Source organism: Astatotilapia calliptera, unplaced genomic scaffold, assembly GCF_900246225.1.
Source record: "Astatotilapia calliptera unplaced genomic scaffold, fAstCal1.2 U_scaffold_9, whole genome shotgun sequence".
In the NCBI taxonomy this organism is placed as follows: domain Eukaryota; kingdom Metazoa; phylum Chordata; class Actinopteri; order Cichliformes; family Cichlidae; genus Astatotilapia; species Astatotilapia calliptera.
The window spans coordinates 111453-129978 of NW_020535833.1; the positions used below are offsets into that span (position 1 = coordinate 111453).

The 18526-nt window shown below is 41.0% G+C and overlaps 1 protein-coding gene across 1 annotated transcript; it reads right to left on the reverse strand.

Moving 5' to 3' along the window:
* Positions 1 to 4034: 4034 nt before the first annotated feature.
* On the reverse strand, positions 4035 to 5785 carry LOC113018468 (E3 ubiquitin-protein ligase TRIM21-like). Its single transcript, XM_026161532.1, has 2 exons — positions 5769 to 5785; positions 4035 to 5688 (listed from the first exon to the last, which is right to left on the reverse strand). Exons 1-2 carry the CDS (start codon positions 5783 to 5785, stop codon positions 4035 to 4037), a joined length of 1671 nt encoding a protein of 556 aa, XP_026017317.1.
* Positions 5786 to 18526: the final 12741 nt, after the last annotated feature.

Sequence of the window (18526 nt, forward strand, 5' to 3'; positions counted from 1 at the left end):
CAGCACACAATACAAAGAAGAGACTGCACATTTTACATGAGCACAAGCATCAAATTTGAAATTCAAATCATTTGTATTTTACTAAGATATGTGGGACTGATTTGCCTAACTTCTCCTGACCGGACTCTCCTCTGCTCTCCATTTTGAGTCCCTGACTAGTTGTAGTCATAGTGTTTATTTGACTTCAGTTACTTTAACAGCAAAATCCGAATAAACACTTGAGAGGGATATTATACCCCTTAAGTCAAACCGAGTGATTTATGACCCAAATAAAATGATTTATGACCTATGGAGTAATAAAGGAAGTAATAAAACAAATGGTAGCCATAAAAATATATTTTTTAACAAAATTATTATATTCATAAAAGTATGATCAAAATTGTCACATTTTATAACTCATTAATTTTCAATAATTAGAAAATGATTTGATTATTAAAACATATTGGGTTTATTTTTTCCTATTTTTTAAGCCAAAAAAGTTTACTTTTTATGGCCAAAAAACGCTTTGTATATAGCACTACCCCTGCACTGTTTATATATACACCTGGTGGAACTGTAATAAATACTGACTGTACCTCTGAGTCCTCAAGCGAACCGTGACAATTTCTCCTTCTTTCATGTTTATTCACCTCTTTATTTAATCATCATTTACTATTTATCTGTTACTCTCTTCCACACCATGTTTTTTTAATCTTCCCCACATCACCCCAACCAATCAGGCTGCCCCTCCCTGAACCTGATTCTGCTGGAGGTTTCTTCCTGTCAAAAGGGAGTTTTTCTTTTCCACTGTTACCAAACTGCTTGCTCATAAGGGGTCATAAGGCTGTTGGGATAGTCTCTGTTTTCTTTGTACTGTTGTACTTGAGGCAACTAACAACACACTATATATATTGTGTATATAAATAAAAATGAATTGAATTATGCATATTCCACCTGAGCTACAGCCACTCCTGTAGCTCAGGTGGCAGAGCAGGTCAGCCACTAATCAGAAGGTCGGTGGTTCGATCCCAGGCTGCCTCCAGGCTGCATGCCAAATATCCTTGGGCAAGATACTAACCCCATGTTTGCCTACTGGTGTTGGTCAGAGGGCCCGGTGGCGCCTGTGTCTGGCAGCCTCGCCTCTGTCAGTGCGCCCCAGGGCAGCTGTGGCTACAATGTAGCTTGCATCACCAGTGTGGGAATGTGTGTGTGAATGGGTGAATGACTGAATGTAGTGTGAAGCGCTTTGGAGTCCTTAAGGACTAGAAAAGCGCTATACAAATGCAGGCCATTTACCATTTATAGAGAGACGAGAAGATGATGCTCCAGTTACAGCAGTGCAAGTAAACAAACAATAAATATAAGAAGAGTAAGAAAATAAATATACACTTTAGGACCAGGGGTAAAGGGATCAATAACAATTTAAAATTTACAGTTTGATGATTTAAAGTCTCACACACAACCCATCGAAAGGGGAGGGACCGGCTGCTTCCGAATAGAGCACATTTCATTTATAATTTTGTAAATCCGAGCCCATTATGTATTCATGATTTGAATCCTGGGTTGTGCGAAATCCCAGAAATACACCCTAGACAAAGTGAATCTGTGAACTAAGGTTTAAGTTTATTAGCTTATGTTGTGGTGATCCTCGGGTTGAGGGATGGGTGTTCATACTGGAGTGCAAAATTAGGTCCTCAGTTTAGAAAAAAGAGAAAAGAAGAGGAGGAGAAACAAGCAAAAGATCCAGGTAAGCAGATGTGTGATTGGATAATGGCAGGTCATCCTGAAACCATCAGAATCAGAATACTTTATTAATCACTAAGGAAATTATGTGCATTACAGTTGCTCCAAGAAGAAATTGTAAAAATAGTAACAGTAACAGACTAAACTCCAAGCAATGCATTATGTTACAGATTTTAATATTAATTAGTCGTTGTCAGTTGCTGATTTGTCCTGTTCTCATTGTATGACGAATTATGATGGCTGGTGATTAATAAAGTATTCTCATATGTTACCGCTAGTTTTACAAACACATTCTTCTTTATGTCTGTTTACGTGTTTTTTATGAAACTGATTTTCAATAGTACAAGTACCTTTGCTCTCCAGAATAATGCAATCACCTCTAAACAATGCAAATATTTTATGGCTTTTTATCAGCTGCAACACCATGTAGTACCAGGATGTTAGATTCCCTTTACCAGACAGTGTTGTTAGCCCCCAACCCCCCAGGCTCCAGGTGTCTGAGCTCTAACCCTGGCTGCCAAATGTGCCCCCTAGGCCCTTGTGCCTTTTACCACCAGACTAAGTTTGTAGTCCTATCTACTAATATTATTTTATTATAGCACAAGGTTCAGCTAGGTTACTACTTTACTTTGAGCACATTTTGTAACCTGATACTTTATCAAACTTTTACTCGAGTATTTTTGACACTAGCAGCTGTACTTCTACGTGAGTAAAAATGCACTTTTGCCACCTCACTTGCCACTTTTCTTGAGTTTGTACAATTTTTACATTGACACTTTCAACGTTTTACATGTTATCCTTGATCACAGTTCTAAACAAGCTAACTTTCTTGACATCAAAGTAACCCAAAAAAAGCAAATATATGTCCAGTTCTCTTTACTCCAAACTTGCGGATCGGAAAATGTATGTAATTACTATGCACTTAATGCATACATATTATTAAAATTTGGGCTATAATGGTTGTATTGATGTATAGCAACTTGAAATGCTCCCAGAAATGGCACTACAGCATGTAAAAATATAAAGTAAGCTCTGGCGGACTTGGTTCTATGGTAGGTTTTAAAGGGTTAAGTAATGCAGGACAGGATCACTCTCTGTGTCTCTAAAATCCAACAATCTGGCAATCACCTCTAAATAATGGGAATAGTTTATGGCTGTTTATAACATGCAACACCATGTAACACCTGGATGCTAGACTCTTTTACCTGGCAGTCTTCCTAGCCCCCAACGCCCACCCTTTACTTCCAAACATTGTGTCATGCTGGAAGTTTTTATCCTGCCCACCTCCAAAAGCAGTTTACCTGTAAGCCAAAATATTAGAGTTAAACAAATTTGTGAAATCCCTGAACAATACGGGTTGTGCAGTAGCAGTAGTACTAGAACTAGTACTACAGGGTGGGCCATTTATATGGATAACATAATAACATGGGGATGGTTGGTGATATTAAAGTCCTGTTTGTGGCACATTAGTATATGTGAGGGGGCAAACTCCTCAAGATGGGTGGTGACCATGGTGGCCATTTAGAAGTCGGCCATCTTGGAATCAACTTTTGTTTTTTCAATAAGAAGAGGGCCATGTGACACATCAAACTTATTGGCAATGTCATAAGAAAAACAATGGTGTGCTTGTTTCAACATAACTTTATTCTTATATATTCTTAATCATCCATAACAGTCATAAAAACACAAACAAAACCGCAAAACACTGGGTCAAATGACCCAGAACCATGATAGTCTCTCTGTCCCTGTCTGTGGTTCCTCTGTTATCCAGAGCACTGTTACAATCATGTACAAGTACACCAAGTACCTGTTTCTCTGTAGGCGCGTCACACATATATCTGTTCCCAGGATAATAGTGGAAGAATTGCACAGACTCTGTGTCTCACTTCATAAGAGAGGTTTTCTAACAGGGACCTGGGAAAGAGGAAAATGGATGGATGAATATTCTCAGATTTGTTTTAATATTATCCATCAGTTTGCACTGAGCAGATACAAAGTCTTCACACAGATCCAAAATAACCAAACCACTTTTACACATCATAACTGCCCCTCAGCTGAAGTCTGAATGCTTTGTTTTAATAAAAGAATCTAACAAAAGGTTCTTTTTTATTAATTTAAGGTTTCTGAAATGTTATGTTTGATATTTTGTCTTCTTCTTGTCTTTACATCAAATTCCATTAGCAATAAACCAAAGAGTAAATCTGAGTCCACAGTAATCAGAATCTATGTAAAACATGGAAATCGTAAAGTGTTTACACTCAATATGTTCATTTGTTCCTTTATGTAAAAATCACTCAGTTCATCAAATAAAATCAGTCGTTGATTGGGTGATTGACAGGGCAGATAATCAGAGGTGCAGAGTTGTTACCACCATGATTCAGACTGGGACCGAAGTATGGGTGGAGTTTGTGAGTGAAGGAGCAGCCAGTAAAGGAGTAGATCAAAGCTGCAGCATCTACATCATAAAAGGAGACCAGACCCTCCTCATAATCCACAAACACCCCCACCTTCTCAGGACCAGGCTGAAGACAGAGACGGACTGGAGGGGCAGCACACGCTTTGTACTCATTTCCATTTCTCAGCAGGACAGTCCAGAAACCATTCTGAGGACTCAGTATAATATTTGACCTCCTGTCGATCGACTCTCTGGCCACTCCTAAATCCCACTCAGTCTTTCCTTTAACCTCAACCTCAAAGTAAAATCTGCCTGAAGAGAAACTCTGCTCTCCTAAAACACAAACACACTGAGAAAATCTCTCTGAGTTGTCTGGAAGTTTCTTCTTCACATCACTATGATACACTTGTTTTCTATCATCACACAGAATGAGAGCAGGATTTGCTGTATCAGGATCCAGAGTCACATCCACTGCATACTGCTGGACCCTCTTCAGCTCAGCCTTAAACAGCTTCTTCTTCATGGGTTTCCAGAATGTCTCCTCCAGCTGAGCCACAGCTCTCACCACAGTCCCCTCATATGATGGTGGACGGACTCTGACCTCTGTCCGGTCCTTGGTGGGTGGAGCAGCTTTCAGGGAGGAGAAGCTGTGGAGGAGGTGGAGATGGTCTTCAGATTGTGAGAGCTGCTCCACCTCAGAGCTTCTCTTCATCAGCTCAGATATTTCCTGTTCCAGATCTTTGATGAGACCTTCAGCCTGTTTCTCTGTCGTTTCCTGTTTGTCTTCGATCTCCTTCATGAGATCCTTCAGCCGTCTCTCAACAGACTCCTTCAGAGCAGTGAGGACCTGAACACCCACTCTTTTCTGTAAATCTGCACGATCTTTACTCATCTTCACTGACTCTTTGATCTCCTGAATCTTCAGTCGTCTCTTCTGGATCTTCTGCTGAATCTCAGCCTCTGTCTTCTCCAGCTCTGCCTTCTTTCCTTCATATTCTTCTTTCAGAGGAACAAACTCGTGGCTCTTGTGGTCTAAAACAGGGCAGAGCATGCAGACACATGTCTGGTCGGTTTTACAGAAGAGCTCGAGAAGTTTATCATGCTTTGTACACACCCTGCCTTCAAGGTTCTCCACAGCATCAATCAGCTGATGTCGTTTCAGACCTTTGACTCTCAGATGAGGCTCCAGGTGAGTCTGACAGTAGGAGGTCTGACACACCAGGCATGACTTCAGGGCCTTCAGTGTGGTTCCAGTGCAGACATCACAGGGAACTTCTCCTGGTTTGGCAGCTTGTTGCTCTGAGCTGCTGGCGTTCTGCAGAGCTTCACGTCTGCACTGAGCAACCATCTCAGAGAACAAAGTGTTGATGTCTAGTTCAGGTCGTCTCTTGAACACCTTATTACAAATAGGACATATATATCTTCGATTAGTTTTCCAGTGCTGACTGATGCAGTTTTTGCAGAAGTTGTGTCCACATGGTGTGCTGACTGGATCAGTGAACACATTGAGACAGATGGAGCACGTAATCTGATCTTCAGATTGCAGATTACCGGCAGCAGACATGTCTGCACTGTGAAGGAGAAAGAAAACATTTTTTTTTTTAAATTCTATTTTGTTTCATTTTTTAAAAAGAAAGTGTCAGTATTTTACTCTTTACATGTGTCCATCAACAATTTTGAGTTATTGCTGCTCTGCTGTGACGGTATGTATACTGTGATGAGCAGATGAAGCACTTTAACCCTCTAAATGAGCAAACCTCCAGGTGAAAAAGTGTGAAAATCACCAGAATGATGCCACTTGTCACAGCCACAACAGATGTCATTGGCAGAGTTTCCACTTTCTGATGGTTCGTGGACCATAAAGTTCTTAGGCAAATTAAAGCAGCAGAAAATGTTATAAAAAGGTACCTGGTGTTGAAAACAAAATATTAGTTAAATTTAGTTAAAATTTAATTTAGTTAAAATTAGAGTAGAATTTGGAAACTCTACTCTACTTTTGATCTACTGGTCTGAGTCAGTGACCCAGTGTTTTGTGTTCTGGTTCAGTTTCCATTATTTGATATTATTCGTGGTTCTGTTTCCTTGCTCTTCCTCATTTAATCTTTTGTGTTTCCTGTTCTCTTAGTTAGTTTATTCATCTTTAGGTTCTTGTTACTGTGCCTCACCTGTGTGTCATGTTTAGTCTTAGTCTATGCTGTTTTGTCTGGATGTCTCTCGCTCTCTCTCTCCCTCCATGTTCCTCTCTCTCTGTGTCGCTCGCTCTCTCGCTCCATGCCTTAGTCATGTCTGTATCTGCCTTAGCTGTTCCCATGTTTGCCTCCTTGTGGTTCATCCATTGCCTCCCCAGTCCGTCATGTGCTTCCCTGTCTGATAAGATAAGATTTGCTGATGGTATTGCACCACCATTTATTTAACTTCCTGTTCCTGTTTTTATTATTCATGATGAAAATGGTGGCATGTGAGACAGCTCTACTGACAAAACTCCCCTCACTCTGTGACAAACAGAGTATTTCCTCTCAATGCTTCATAATAAAGGCCTGCTTTCGCTTTGCTTGTAATGTGAAAGAGCTAACTGAAACAAAAGCACTAATAAAAAGAGGAAATGTGGAGTCAGACAGAAGTCAAAAAGACAGAAGGTGCGTTCCAAAACAACCCCCACATTTTTCCAAATAAAACCCCCCAAAACACAGCAATCTGCAAAGAACAACACAAATTATTGGCTCAAAAATCCCAACGAGGGAGTGTGAGAGAGAGTGCCGCAGGCCTGCTGACCACAACCGTCGAGTGTGCGCTCAGGTGCAAGTGTTTCTCTGTGAAAACTGCCGTCCCAGTTACTATGTTACTGTGACACGTGCATGTATGCTCGTATTGCTTCTTAGCTCTAGCAGCATTCTCCACAACAGGTTTTGTGGATTTGGCAGTAAATTGTGTGTCATAAACTTTCTAAGTTACATTTGCATGACTCATTGAAATGTCTTCCTGAAAGTAAAACTCTTACAAACACTTATTCCTTAAGGCCAACTGCAAAATGGTTTATATGCCATTCATAAAACATTAGCGTGTTAGAAGACCTCTTCTAACTCCAGAGAAGCCTGATAGACCCGTTTAAGTAAGATCAGCGTTTTCTAATCTTTTGCCATTCTCAGCACACAGCTCTTCTCTTTTCCTAAGTCCTTATCATATCTCCTACCAACTTTTCCTTGACCTCAGTGACGTCTTCATTAAGGTCAAGGAAAGCAGGTTAGGAATATAAGATAGGAGGTACTTTTGGACACCTCGAGGTTCATTCCCAAGTCCTGAGCAGTGCCTCAGTGAGACTCTTTCAAACAGCAGCTCAGTGTTTCTACAGTGGATCTGTGGCTATATGAGCACATTTCTATTGAACCAATGTGACTGTGATGAACAAAGTAATCAGCTGCACTCACCACTGTTGCTGAGAGAAACCTGATGGACAGCTGAATCTTCTTTCAGAGACAAACAGGACTCAACTGCAGCTCTGCTCTCTCACACGTTTGTCTTTCGCTTCTGGAAAATGATGTTAAATTTCTTGCTCCGCCTCTGGCTGTACATATTTGCATTTCCTGCTTCTCCCATTAGGATCACCTGGTTTGTAGCAGCTAACTGGTGTAGCAGGTGAAAGGAGTGGATCCTGAATTTACACAGTAATGATGGTGTTAGGTGAAACTCAGATGTTTCCTCTGAGCTAAATTGATGCTTTAAATTTAAGATGTTAAAAATTCATTTTTGAAACCTCTGACTATCCCTCCTTTCAGGCTGCTGCAGGTACAGATGACATCAGGTTAAAAAAATATGTTCATTTACATTTCGGTGTTTTTTATTACTTAAAAAATGTAAATATATGTTTATATTTATATACATTCATATTTTTAATTAGTGCTCTTAAATGACTACAACAATAATAATAATAGTTATTTTTGATTTGACTAACCAACTAGTCTGGCTCTGGTCGACTGTGAGGGGAAGTAAGGTGGCCAGCAGGCTGACACGCTCTGGTAGAGCTGCAGTCATGGAGGGGGTCACTGACTTTTTGACGTAGAGTGTATCCTCAGTAAGCAGCCCAGGAAGGTAAGCTCGGGACTGGTGGCGCGTGTAGTTTTTCAGCAGGTATACACTATAGACACATCTAAGGGGGTGCCACTCCTCTCAACAGAAAGTCTTTCAGGTTTATGAGCTGCTGCGTGGCAGTTTGAAGCTTCAGTTCCCTTTACAGATTTTCTATAGGGCTGAGATCAGATCTGGAGACTCTTTGCTTTGATCAGTGTATCCTATCAGTGTATACGTATTAGAGTGATTTATTTTACTACTCATTATATTACTTTCATGTTATTCTGTAAAATGTCCTGAAATACACTATAGATTTATACTTTTCACTGGTTAGGGAGAAACAAAATGGACTCGCCCTCTCCCGTGATGCACCACTGTCCAGCCCTCAGAGTCCATCTAGGACTTGAATTTTTAAATATTTCTCTTGTAGTAACCACTAAACTCAACATTGATGTTTTTTGTCTCAGCCATTTAATCTCAAATTTATTCTGAATGTTACAAGGACAGATATGGACAGTTTCAATACGAAGCACAATGCAGTGTACATGAATAACGAGTAGGAATTCCTCCTCCTCTATACTTACACTCAATGAGCTCCTCCCTGACAAATACCAAGTTATCATCTCCATACTGTTTGTGTGTGTGTGTGTGTATTCATCACACTTTTTGAGTTTCATCGCTAAATCGGTGTACTTAAGTGCATAAGATGGAAAAGAATTTATTCTGAAAAAAATACAGCCCTATCGACAGCATAGATCATTTTTTTTAACCTCTCACCAGGTCCCCGGTGACGGTCTAGCCACGTCAGATGCCAGTCATTTGAGGGACTAATATTTTTTGGGAATTTAAATTGTGCTAACTCACTTTGTTCAACACATTCCACAGTAACATTAAAAATAAAACATTAGAACGAATTTTGTTAGACACAAGAACAACCCAAGCATCTTTTTCGGGAGCCGAACTAGGGATTACAAATTTTGCCGTGCCCATGGGGCCAGTGCAAGGTTGTGCAGCAGATCCTGGCATGGAAGCTGAGGGTCCAGCCAGCCCCAGCACCCCCATAGCGCAGACTTTACTACCTGCACAGAGCGTTTCTGGTGTTGTTGTTCTTGTGAAAAAGAATTGCAAAAATACAGGTGTTTCTCTGCTCCAAGATTCCCTTTCACACTGTAAGCATGTCTGTTGTATCCTGTGCTTCATAAATGTCTGTTTGATTATTAAAACAGTGTTTAAAATGTGACTCATCTGTTATCCAAAAACATTTTCTCTAGATATGCAATGTTACTGTTTTGAAATATATGTATCTTTTCAAGTTTTCAGCTCGATGTCAAACATATGACTGACTCTTGAGCATATTTAACTAGCAAAAATCCACAATGGTATAACCATGTTAAATAAAAGATGCCCAAGTGTGCACCTTAATGCATGTCTTTGAACTGTATGTTAATATGTACATGTAGTGTACCTCTACCTCTGTATGTACTCACTCAAATACTGCCAAGATGGCGGCGCGCACAGACGCAGCGGCCCGGAGCTCCTACACTTTTGCACTTTTGGTGGTACTGTGTATTATTTCACACAGTCTGGGGTTACTTCAATACAACAGAGATGATCTACTACAACTAAGCCGTGGAGATCTTCAACTAACATCCGAGTATCTCATCCCCCCGGAGATCGTCAAGCAACCCCCGGGGCTACCCGCAACAGCAAGCCGCAGGAGGAGACGTTGCGAGCGGAGGCAGAAGAGAGGCAAGCGGGGAGGCCTGTGGGCACGGCTAAAGACTAGTCCGTTTAAACCACCACTCCCGATCATATTCCTCTCCAACGCCCGTTCAATCCGTTACAAACTGGATGAAATACGACTGCAGATCGCCACTCGACGGACTTTTAATAACTGTTCGTGCATGATTTTCACTGAAACCTGGCTGGACAGCGCCATTCCCGATGCGGCTATCGATCTAGCAGGCCGCACCGCCTATCGAGCCGACAGGTCTGCGGACTCGGGTAAGAAGACTGGCGGGGGGCTGTGCATCTATATTAACAACCTTTGGTGCACGAACGTCACGGTAACGGAAAAACTGTGCAGTACAGAGGTAGAACTGTTGGTGTTAAAGTGCCGTCCATTCTATCTCCCTCGGGAATTTTCTGCCGTTTACATCTGCGCTGTTTACATTCCACCAGATGCTAATGCTAAGCTAGCGTTAGCACAATTGAGCAGCAGCATCAATAACAGCCTGGTAGCACACCCGGACAGTGTCTTTATTGCGGCTGGGGATTTTAACCACGCGGACCTGAAATCTGTACTTCACAATTTCCACCGTAATGTGAAGTGTGCTACCAGAGGAGATAGAACGTTGGACCAGGTGTACACCAACATGGCGAATGCGTACAGAGCCCAGGCTTATCCCCACCTGGGTCTGTCAGACCATCTCTCCCTTCTGCTACACCCAATATACACACAAAAGATCAAGAGCACTGGGATTACAACCAAAACCGTGAGAACATGGCCGCAGGATGCTATTCCGATGCTTCAGGACTGTTTCCACTGCACAGACTGGGATGTATTCAAGGTGCAGGACACTGACAATCGTGTCGCATTGGACAGTTACACCTCCACTGTCTTGGACTACATCTGTTTCTGTGTGGACAATGTAACAACTTGGAAACGATTCCGTGTGTTCCCTAATAATCCACCCTGGATGACACACGGAGTTCAACAACTTATTCGAACAAGGAACAACGCTTTCAAATCCGGGGACCAGGAGGCATACAGTGCTGCCAGGGCCAACCTGAGAAGAGGCATCAAGACTGCCAAGCAGCAGCACAGGAGGCGTATCGAGGCCAGGTTTGAGAACAACACAAACCCAAGGCAGGTCTGGGAGGGCATCAGGGCTATCACGGACTACAAAAGAAGAACACCATCACCCTCAGCCGACAGTTCTACTCTGGCTGAGGATCTAAATCTCTTTTATGCCCGTTTTGACAGGGAGAACACCGACTCTGTCCTGTCCCCTCTCCCCTCAACCGACCCTGCTCCGGTCCTGAGCACTCATGAGCTGAGGCGTGTGTTCCGGAGCATTAACACCAGGAAGGCGGCCGGGCCGGATGGAGTGCTGGGCCGGGTGCTAAAAGACTGTGCTGCGGACCTGGCGGACGTCTTCACCTCTATATATAACACCTCGTTGTCCTGTTCACTGGTACCATCCTGTTTCAAAGCAGCAACCATCGTTCCCATCCCAAAACAGTCAAATGTCACATGTCTGAACGATTTCAGACCTGTGGCACTCACCCCCATTCCCGCCAAATGCCTGGAGAGACTGGTCATTAAACACATCAGAGCTGCTTTTCCACCATCCCTGGACTCGCACCAGTTTGCATACAGGGAGAACCGGTCAACCGAGGATGCGATCGCCACAGTGCTGCACACATTACTGAAGCACTTGGAACACAGGAACACCTATGCACGGCTCCTCTTTGTAGACTACAGCTCGGCTTTTAATACCATCCGGCCATACAAACTCCGTCCCAAACTCCACCAACTGGGACTTAACTCCTCTCTGTGCAACTGGATTGTGGACTTCCTCACTAACCGTAGACAGAGTGTCAGAGTGGGTAAGAACACCTCTTCCACCCTTGTGGTCAACACCGGTGCCCCTCAGGGGTGTGTTCTGAGCCCTCTGCTATACACTCTCTTCACCCATGACTGTATTTCCTCCTGCGCGTCCAATCTCATTGTTAAGTTTGCAGATGACACTACAGTGCTCGGACTTATATCCAACAATGATGAGACAAACTATAGGACAGAGGTGCAACAACTAGAGTCATGGTGCCACGACAATAACTTGGTCTTAAACACCAAAAAGACCAAGGAGATCATTGTAGATTTCCGGAAGAGGGGTCATAACAACCATCTGCCTCTCTTTATTGGCAGTGAGGCGGTGGAGAGGGTGAGCAGTTTTAAATTCTTGGGGGTAACTGTGACCGAGGACCTGTCCTGGGGCAACCATATCACCTCAGTTGTACAGAAGGCCCAACAGCGCCTCTACTACCTGAGGAGACTGCGGAGCGCACACATTCCCAGATCTCTGATGTTGAACTTCTACAACTGTGCCATCAGCAGCGTTCTGACGTATGGATTTCTAGTGTGGTTCCCCAGCTGCACCAAGGCCGATCAGCAAGCACTCCAGCGGGTGGTGAAAGAAGCTGGCAGAATTATTGGAACAAGTCTGCCAGAGATCAGTAATATCTTCCCCACTCGCTGTCTGAGGAGGGTGCACAGTATCCTGCGGGACCAACATCACCCTGCGCGCCACCTTTTCCATCTGCTGCCCTCAGGGAGAAGGTACAGGTCTATACAGGCCAGAACATCCAGACTGGCCAACAGCCTGTATCCACAGGCTGTGAGGCTCCTGAACTCTCTGCCCCCCTCTCACGGACAATAACCATATCCAACTTCTTAATAGCAATGAACTGGTCTGCATTGGTGCATCATATCTTTATTCTCTTCCCCCTCCTGCCCCCCCCCTCTTTCTTAAATAGATAACTATCATATCTGATATCATATCTCACAGTACAATAATATTGAATGGGTTGCATTGTTGTATTTTGTCATGTTTCTCAGGTCTTTGTCTGAATTTCTACGAACATTATTGCTAAGGATTGTCTTATTGCATTGGAGTCACACTGGGTTAAATATGTACACTTGGGTTTTAAGGGGTATTTATTATTTTCTTCTTTTTTTGGGGTTGTATGGAAGCCCCAAACGCAATTTCATTGTTCTTGACAATGACAATAAATAAATAAATACTAAATACTAAATACTCACTTTTTATTATTATTTGTAAATATGTATACAAATGGTTGGGGTTTTTTTGTACTGTTTTTATCAATAAATCTCAGCAACAAAGGAAATACACCCATGTGTGTTGATTTCTCCCTAAGATGGCAAACTGAAACACTCCAAGTTGATGACTTTTGGAGATTTATTTCCCTGGATGATTGAGAATGCATCAAGACGAACACAAAAGGAAGTTCACAGCTTTTAGCAGCTCCCCCACCCCCACACACAAACAAAGAGGCAGTTGGCAGTTAGAAATCAGCAATCATTCACACACCCCCACTCCCCCACTTCTCAGGTAACGACCTAATTTACATATGAATGACTAGCCAATTTAGCTTCCACTTGGCTGAAGCTAAAGCCTAGCTAAAAGCCTGCCAGCCATTTGGCTGGAAGGCGGGTTTTAAAGGTAGAAAGCCAAATGGCTGCTCTCTGGGACTCTAAGTGTTGCAGAGCTTTCTATGACAATATCTACAAAAAATACAATTGTTGTTTGACATGCAACTGCATAGGTTAAATTGATACTGTAAAACATGAAGAAAAAGCTTTGTAGGTGTATACTGACCCATGAAACTACAACACATCACACTGACGCAGACATCTTTGTCTCTGTGGTAAAAGCTGCCCTTGACCAAGCACTTACATCCACACAGATGCCACCAGACCTCATGATGCCTTCACAGACATAAACAAACTTAATATGAAATATGAAAATAATTATTTGGGAAGTAATGTGTAAACGAGGCCGATACTGTTTATTTTTCTTTATAAGAATATGCTTTGGTTTATAAATCTCACCTGCAGAGACAAATGTGAAGGCGCCGACAAACAGCAAAGTCGAGCAGAGTGACGCAGTTACAGGAGACATTTCCATGTTGTCCAGGTCTGCTGCTGTTATAAATGTGTGAGCCTGTTGGTATTTTCTATGACATACGAGAAATGTGTGGATTTCCATGTCTCTGTATCCTGGACAAACTGGCTCAGCAGTGACTAATAATAATAATAATAAATTGTATTTATAGGTGCCTTTAAAGACACTGAAGGTCACCTTAAATTAGTAGAACAAAATAAAAACATGTAAAAAAAACAAACAAAAAAAACAAGTATGAAAGTATAAAAGCTAACCAAGGTAAAAAATAGACTATGACTGAATCATGAAGCGGGGTATGCAATTTTTAAAACATGGGTTTTAAGACGTGATTTAAAAGTGGAGAAAGAGTTTGTAGTCTGGAGATCTGGTGGACGTGGACTGCATTCTAAAAACAATCCGCCAAACAAACCTTGAACCAGCTTTTTTAAAATATGAAGTGCGACAGCATGGTTGGCTCATGTTTCATTGGCTATTTTGGCAAAGAGCCGGGAAACACATGTCACCAAGGTATCTCCCAGGTTTCAACTGAGTTGAAACTCTGATAACAGACAACACACTGTGCAAAAAAACAGAATCCAATCTATATTTGGTGGGTGATGAAGTCTTAAAAGTATATTATATTTCTGAAAACAACTTTATAAACTTTATAATACAATAGTAGTGACACAGCATGATACCCAATGACACAACATAAATAACATGTAAACACTAAAGTACCACAGGTGATTTTTCTCCTTGGAAATTTTAACTAAACATATAAAATAGCTGCTTAATAATTTAGTTGAACAATTACTGAAGTAATTTAACTTTTTACTTGTCAGTAACTGCAAGACTGAAAAAAATATTTTTCTACTTATCTTGTACCTGGAGTCTTTAATTAGCCACGTGAACACAGCTTTTCCCACCATGTAACTGCATCATCAATTTCCATCCACGGTTTTGTTCTGTCATATGATGTGAGAACAAATACTCCAGTGATGATTGTTGGGCTTGTCAGCAGCTGCCAGTATCTCCTCTGTAGCCTGTTGTACTGGAATGCTGTGTTTTTACCTCTAGTTTGTAAAACAAATCTATTGTTTCCACATTTACAGAGAGACATTTTTACAGATGGACATGATAATGATAATGTTGAACTAGTTTCAGGCTTGATGGCAGACTAGGTTCAGATCTTATTTTGAACTAGACTGAGATTTTATGTCAGATAAATTTTGAATATAAAATTACTTCCAGATTTGATGTTTAGTTGGTTTCAGACTTGTTGTCTATTGTGGAAATCGTGTGCATTAAATAGAGGTAGTCACATTGCTAGCGTTTTCTCAAGTGTTTATTCTTGTGAGAAGAATTGTGAATATCTCTAAAATATCGATAGTCTGCGTTCTACTAAAGAATTCACCAGAAGAGAGGAAACTGACCCTATTACCACAATGTCTTCCTTGCATGCTTATTGCCATATTGCCAAGGAGAAAACCAGCAGCCTACAAAGGTTAGACACAGTTCAAAAGGCTATAAGTAGCAGACAGGTTAAATAAGAACAGGGGCAGGAAGTAGGATACTGCCTCAGTTAAGGAATAATGCTGGGGTAAAGGGGTTAGACGTAATTTAGATACAAGAGAAAGAAAGCTGTATGTAACAAAATGATCTTCTACATGTTGAAATAGTTTTCAGATGTGATGTCAAAGTTTCAGATTCAAAGTGAAAGTAGTTTTAAATGCCAAACTAGCTTTAGATTTGATGTTGAACTATTTTAAATTTATGTGGAAGTGCTAATACAGTTATATCATACATAAGTGATTTAGAAACGATAGGTACACTATTATCACTATTACACAACTGTAACATGACTAATTCAATACATATCAAATCAACCACATTGATTTATTAACTATTATTGTTATTTTATCATGAGATGTTTGTGCATAAATAAGACAAAAAAAATTGTTGTCTTTTTGTACACCGCCTCCATGAAACAGGACAATAAAAACACTTGTAATTATCTGAGATGATCTTTTTGCAGTCCAGTCTGGACTTTGGACTTCATGTCAACACCATCTAGCATCACATTATTTCCTTATTAATTCTCATTTACGTCTTCAATTTACCCCATTTTTACCTTTCATCTGGCTGTAAAGGTTGATAAGGTATAGTCGTCACCCTGCTGGGCAGATGTGGGTGGTGCTAGCACCCAAGTTTCTAAATGATGAGATAGGATTTGGAAATTCATGCTCTAGCTGCACTGAAAAATTTCAAGTATATATCTAAGTTACTTTAATGTCAATGTCTAAGTCACAGGTCATATTTTCTAAAACTTTTGTGAAGTTAGTTACTGTCAGTTACTTCAAGGTTCAAGGTTCTTTATTTGTCACATGCATAGTTATACAAGTATAACACACAGTGAAATGTAGCCTGACACGCTCCTCGACATGTGCAAAAAAATTGGGGGGGGGGGGGGGGGGGGGTGTAGAGGAAAAACATTATATATATATATATATATATATATATATATATATATATATATATATATATATGTAGTATATACATTGGGTGAATGTGCAGTAGTAGCAGCAAGCAGGTGAATTCTGTACATTAATATGAATAGACATCTGACTATTTTACAGGATAGACAATATAAACATATTTAAAATTAAAGGAATTGAAATGTACATTGTGCCTTGGTTTAGTGTCTGGAAGAGTCCTGACTCAGTCAATTATAGATGATGTGAGAGGGCGGGTGTGTGTGTTTAGGGCACGGATGGCTTGGGGATAGAAGCTCCTCTTGAGTCTCTCTGTCCTTGCCCGGAAGATGCGGAACCTTCTAGAGGGAACCTTCTACTTCAAGAGGAAAGTCACCTAGGACTGTCAAATGTACATGCATCTGATGGAGGCTGAGGGAATATTGCTGGCAACCACCAATATTTGTGTAATTTCCCAATGATTTCATGGGGGGATGAAACCAACAGACATGCTGGGTCTCCAACTGCTGCATTTGTAACAAAACAGACTAGAACAACAAACTGCAACTGAAAGACAAAACACAGGGGGATACACAAACAAACATGAAGTTTTGCTGTTTGTTTCTATGTGTGTCTGTGTAGGTGTGAGTGTGAGAGAGAAAAAGCAAAAGAAATAATGTGAGTTTGTCATGAAACATACTCGAAAATGAGAGTGAGTGTGGTGGATTTTTGGATGACATGTATACAGGTGTACCTGTATACCTGACTCCTGGTGTTCGTGGCATGTCCCACCAGGAGGACGCTCCGGGGCAGACCCAGGACATGCTGGAGAGATTATATCTCGCCTTGGTATTAGTTGGTGTTGACACTTTGATGCATTTCTGCAGCTCATTCATGATTCAGGCTGTGAAAGTTTGGGCGATTATCAACAGGTTTATCTACTTAATGTCTGCACGTCATTGCTCCTTGCATCTTTGGCATCTTTCTGTTTATGTCTGTAAAAACTACAAACTCTTTTAGAAACATGCTTTCTTTAAGTCAGTGTCAAAGGTGCGAAAACTGACTGCTACTAGATGAATATGGAGAGAGCCAGAACTTTATTTTTATTGGTCACCTGAAACCTAAATACGTAGTCAACAACTTTTATGTGCTCTAATAAGCAGCTTGTCATGTGAAAATCCTCCAGACACCTTCTGTACAGAGTGTAGAAATAAGTGTCAAAATGATCCGGAAACTATATTCAGAGTCAGAGAGACAATTATTCAGCAAAAAATAAAAACCATGAAACAGTTTCACAGTTAAAGGGTTTTCATGTGGAGATCACATTCATTCCTGCATTCCTGCACCTCCTTAAACTCAGCAGATTTCAAGCTTTCACTCTTTAATATTTAATATCATCTTTCTTTAAATATTAGGCCTTTCCAGATTACACCTAAATTATTGTTTTCTCAGATATTCCACTTTATATTATGTACTTTAAAATAACAAATTTCCACAGAGCACAGAGAATTGATTTTTGTTACTTTGATTTAAAGCCAGTATCATGTCACGCCATCATCAAATAGAGGGCGCTCTAACATAAATAGATGTGGATCTTTGTGTTTTCTTTTTCAGCTCCAACAACAATTCTTTAATCCGTACCTCTTTCATGAGCCTCATTGTACTCTTACTGTTTTTAGACATACAAGCTGCAAAGTTCCTTCATCTAACTTTTCATCTTACATGTGTAAGAGTGAATGGTCTGGAAAAAAGAAAATATCCAGTTAGCGTGAACATGCCTTGTTGATGTCAGACGACAGAGGAGAATTGCCAGAATGCAAAAGGGACTCAAATAACCAGAAGACCACACGAGTTTCACTAAGAACAAAAGACGGGAAATACATGTCCTGGTCTAATGAGTCTGTGATAATGATTACTGCTGTGACCTTCATTGTGACTTGAACGTGAGTAAGGAACAGTGGTGAACCAGCAACTAATGCACGCAGGGAGTGAAGGGTGGTCTGTGTGGTTCCATCGAACAGAAAATTGACTGTGGCTCAAACAACCAAAAAGGTTGATGCTGGTTCTGAAAGAAAGGTGTCAAAATGCATGGTGTATTGCAGTTCATGTGAGGAGGAGGCTAACAAATTTGAGATGTTGACTTGGCCTTTAAATTCCTCAGATCTCAGCACACCTTCAGAAGTCCA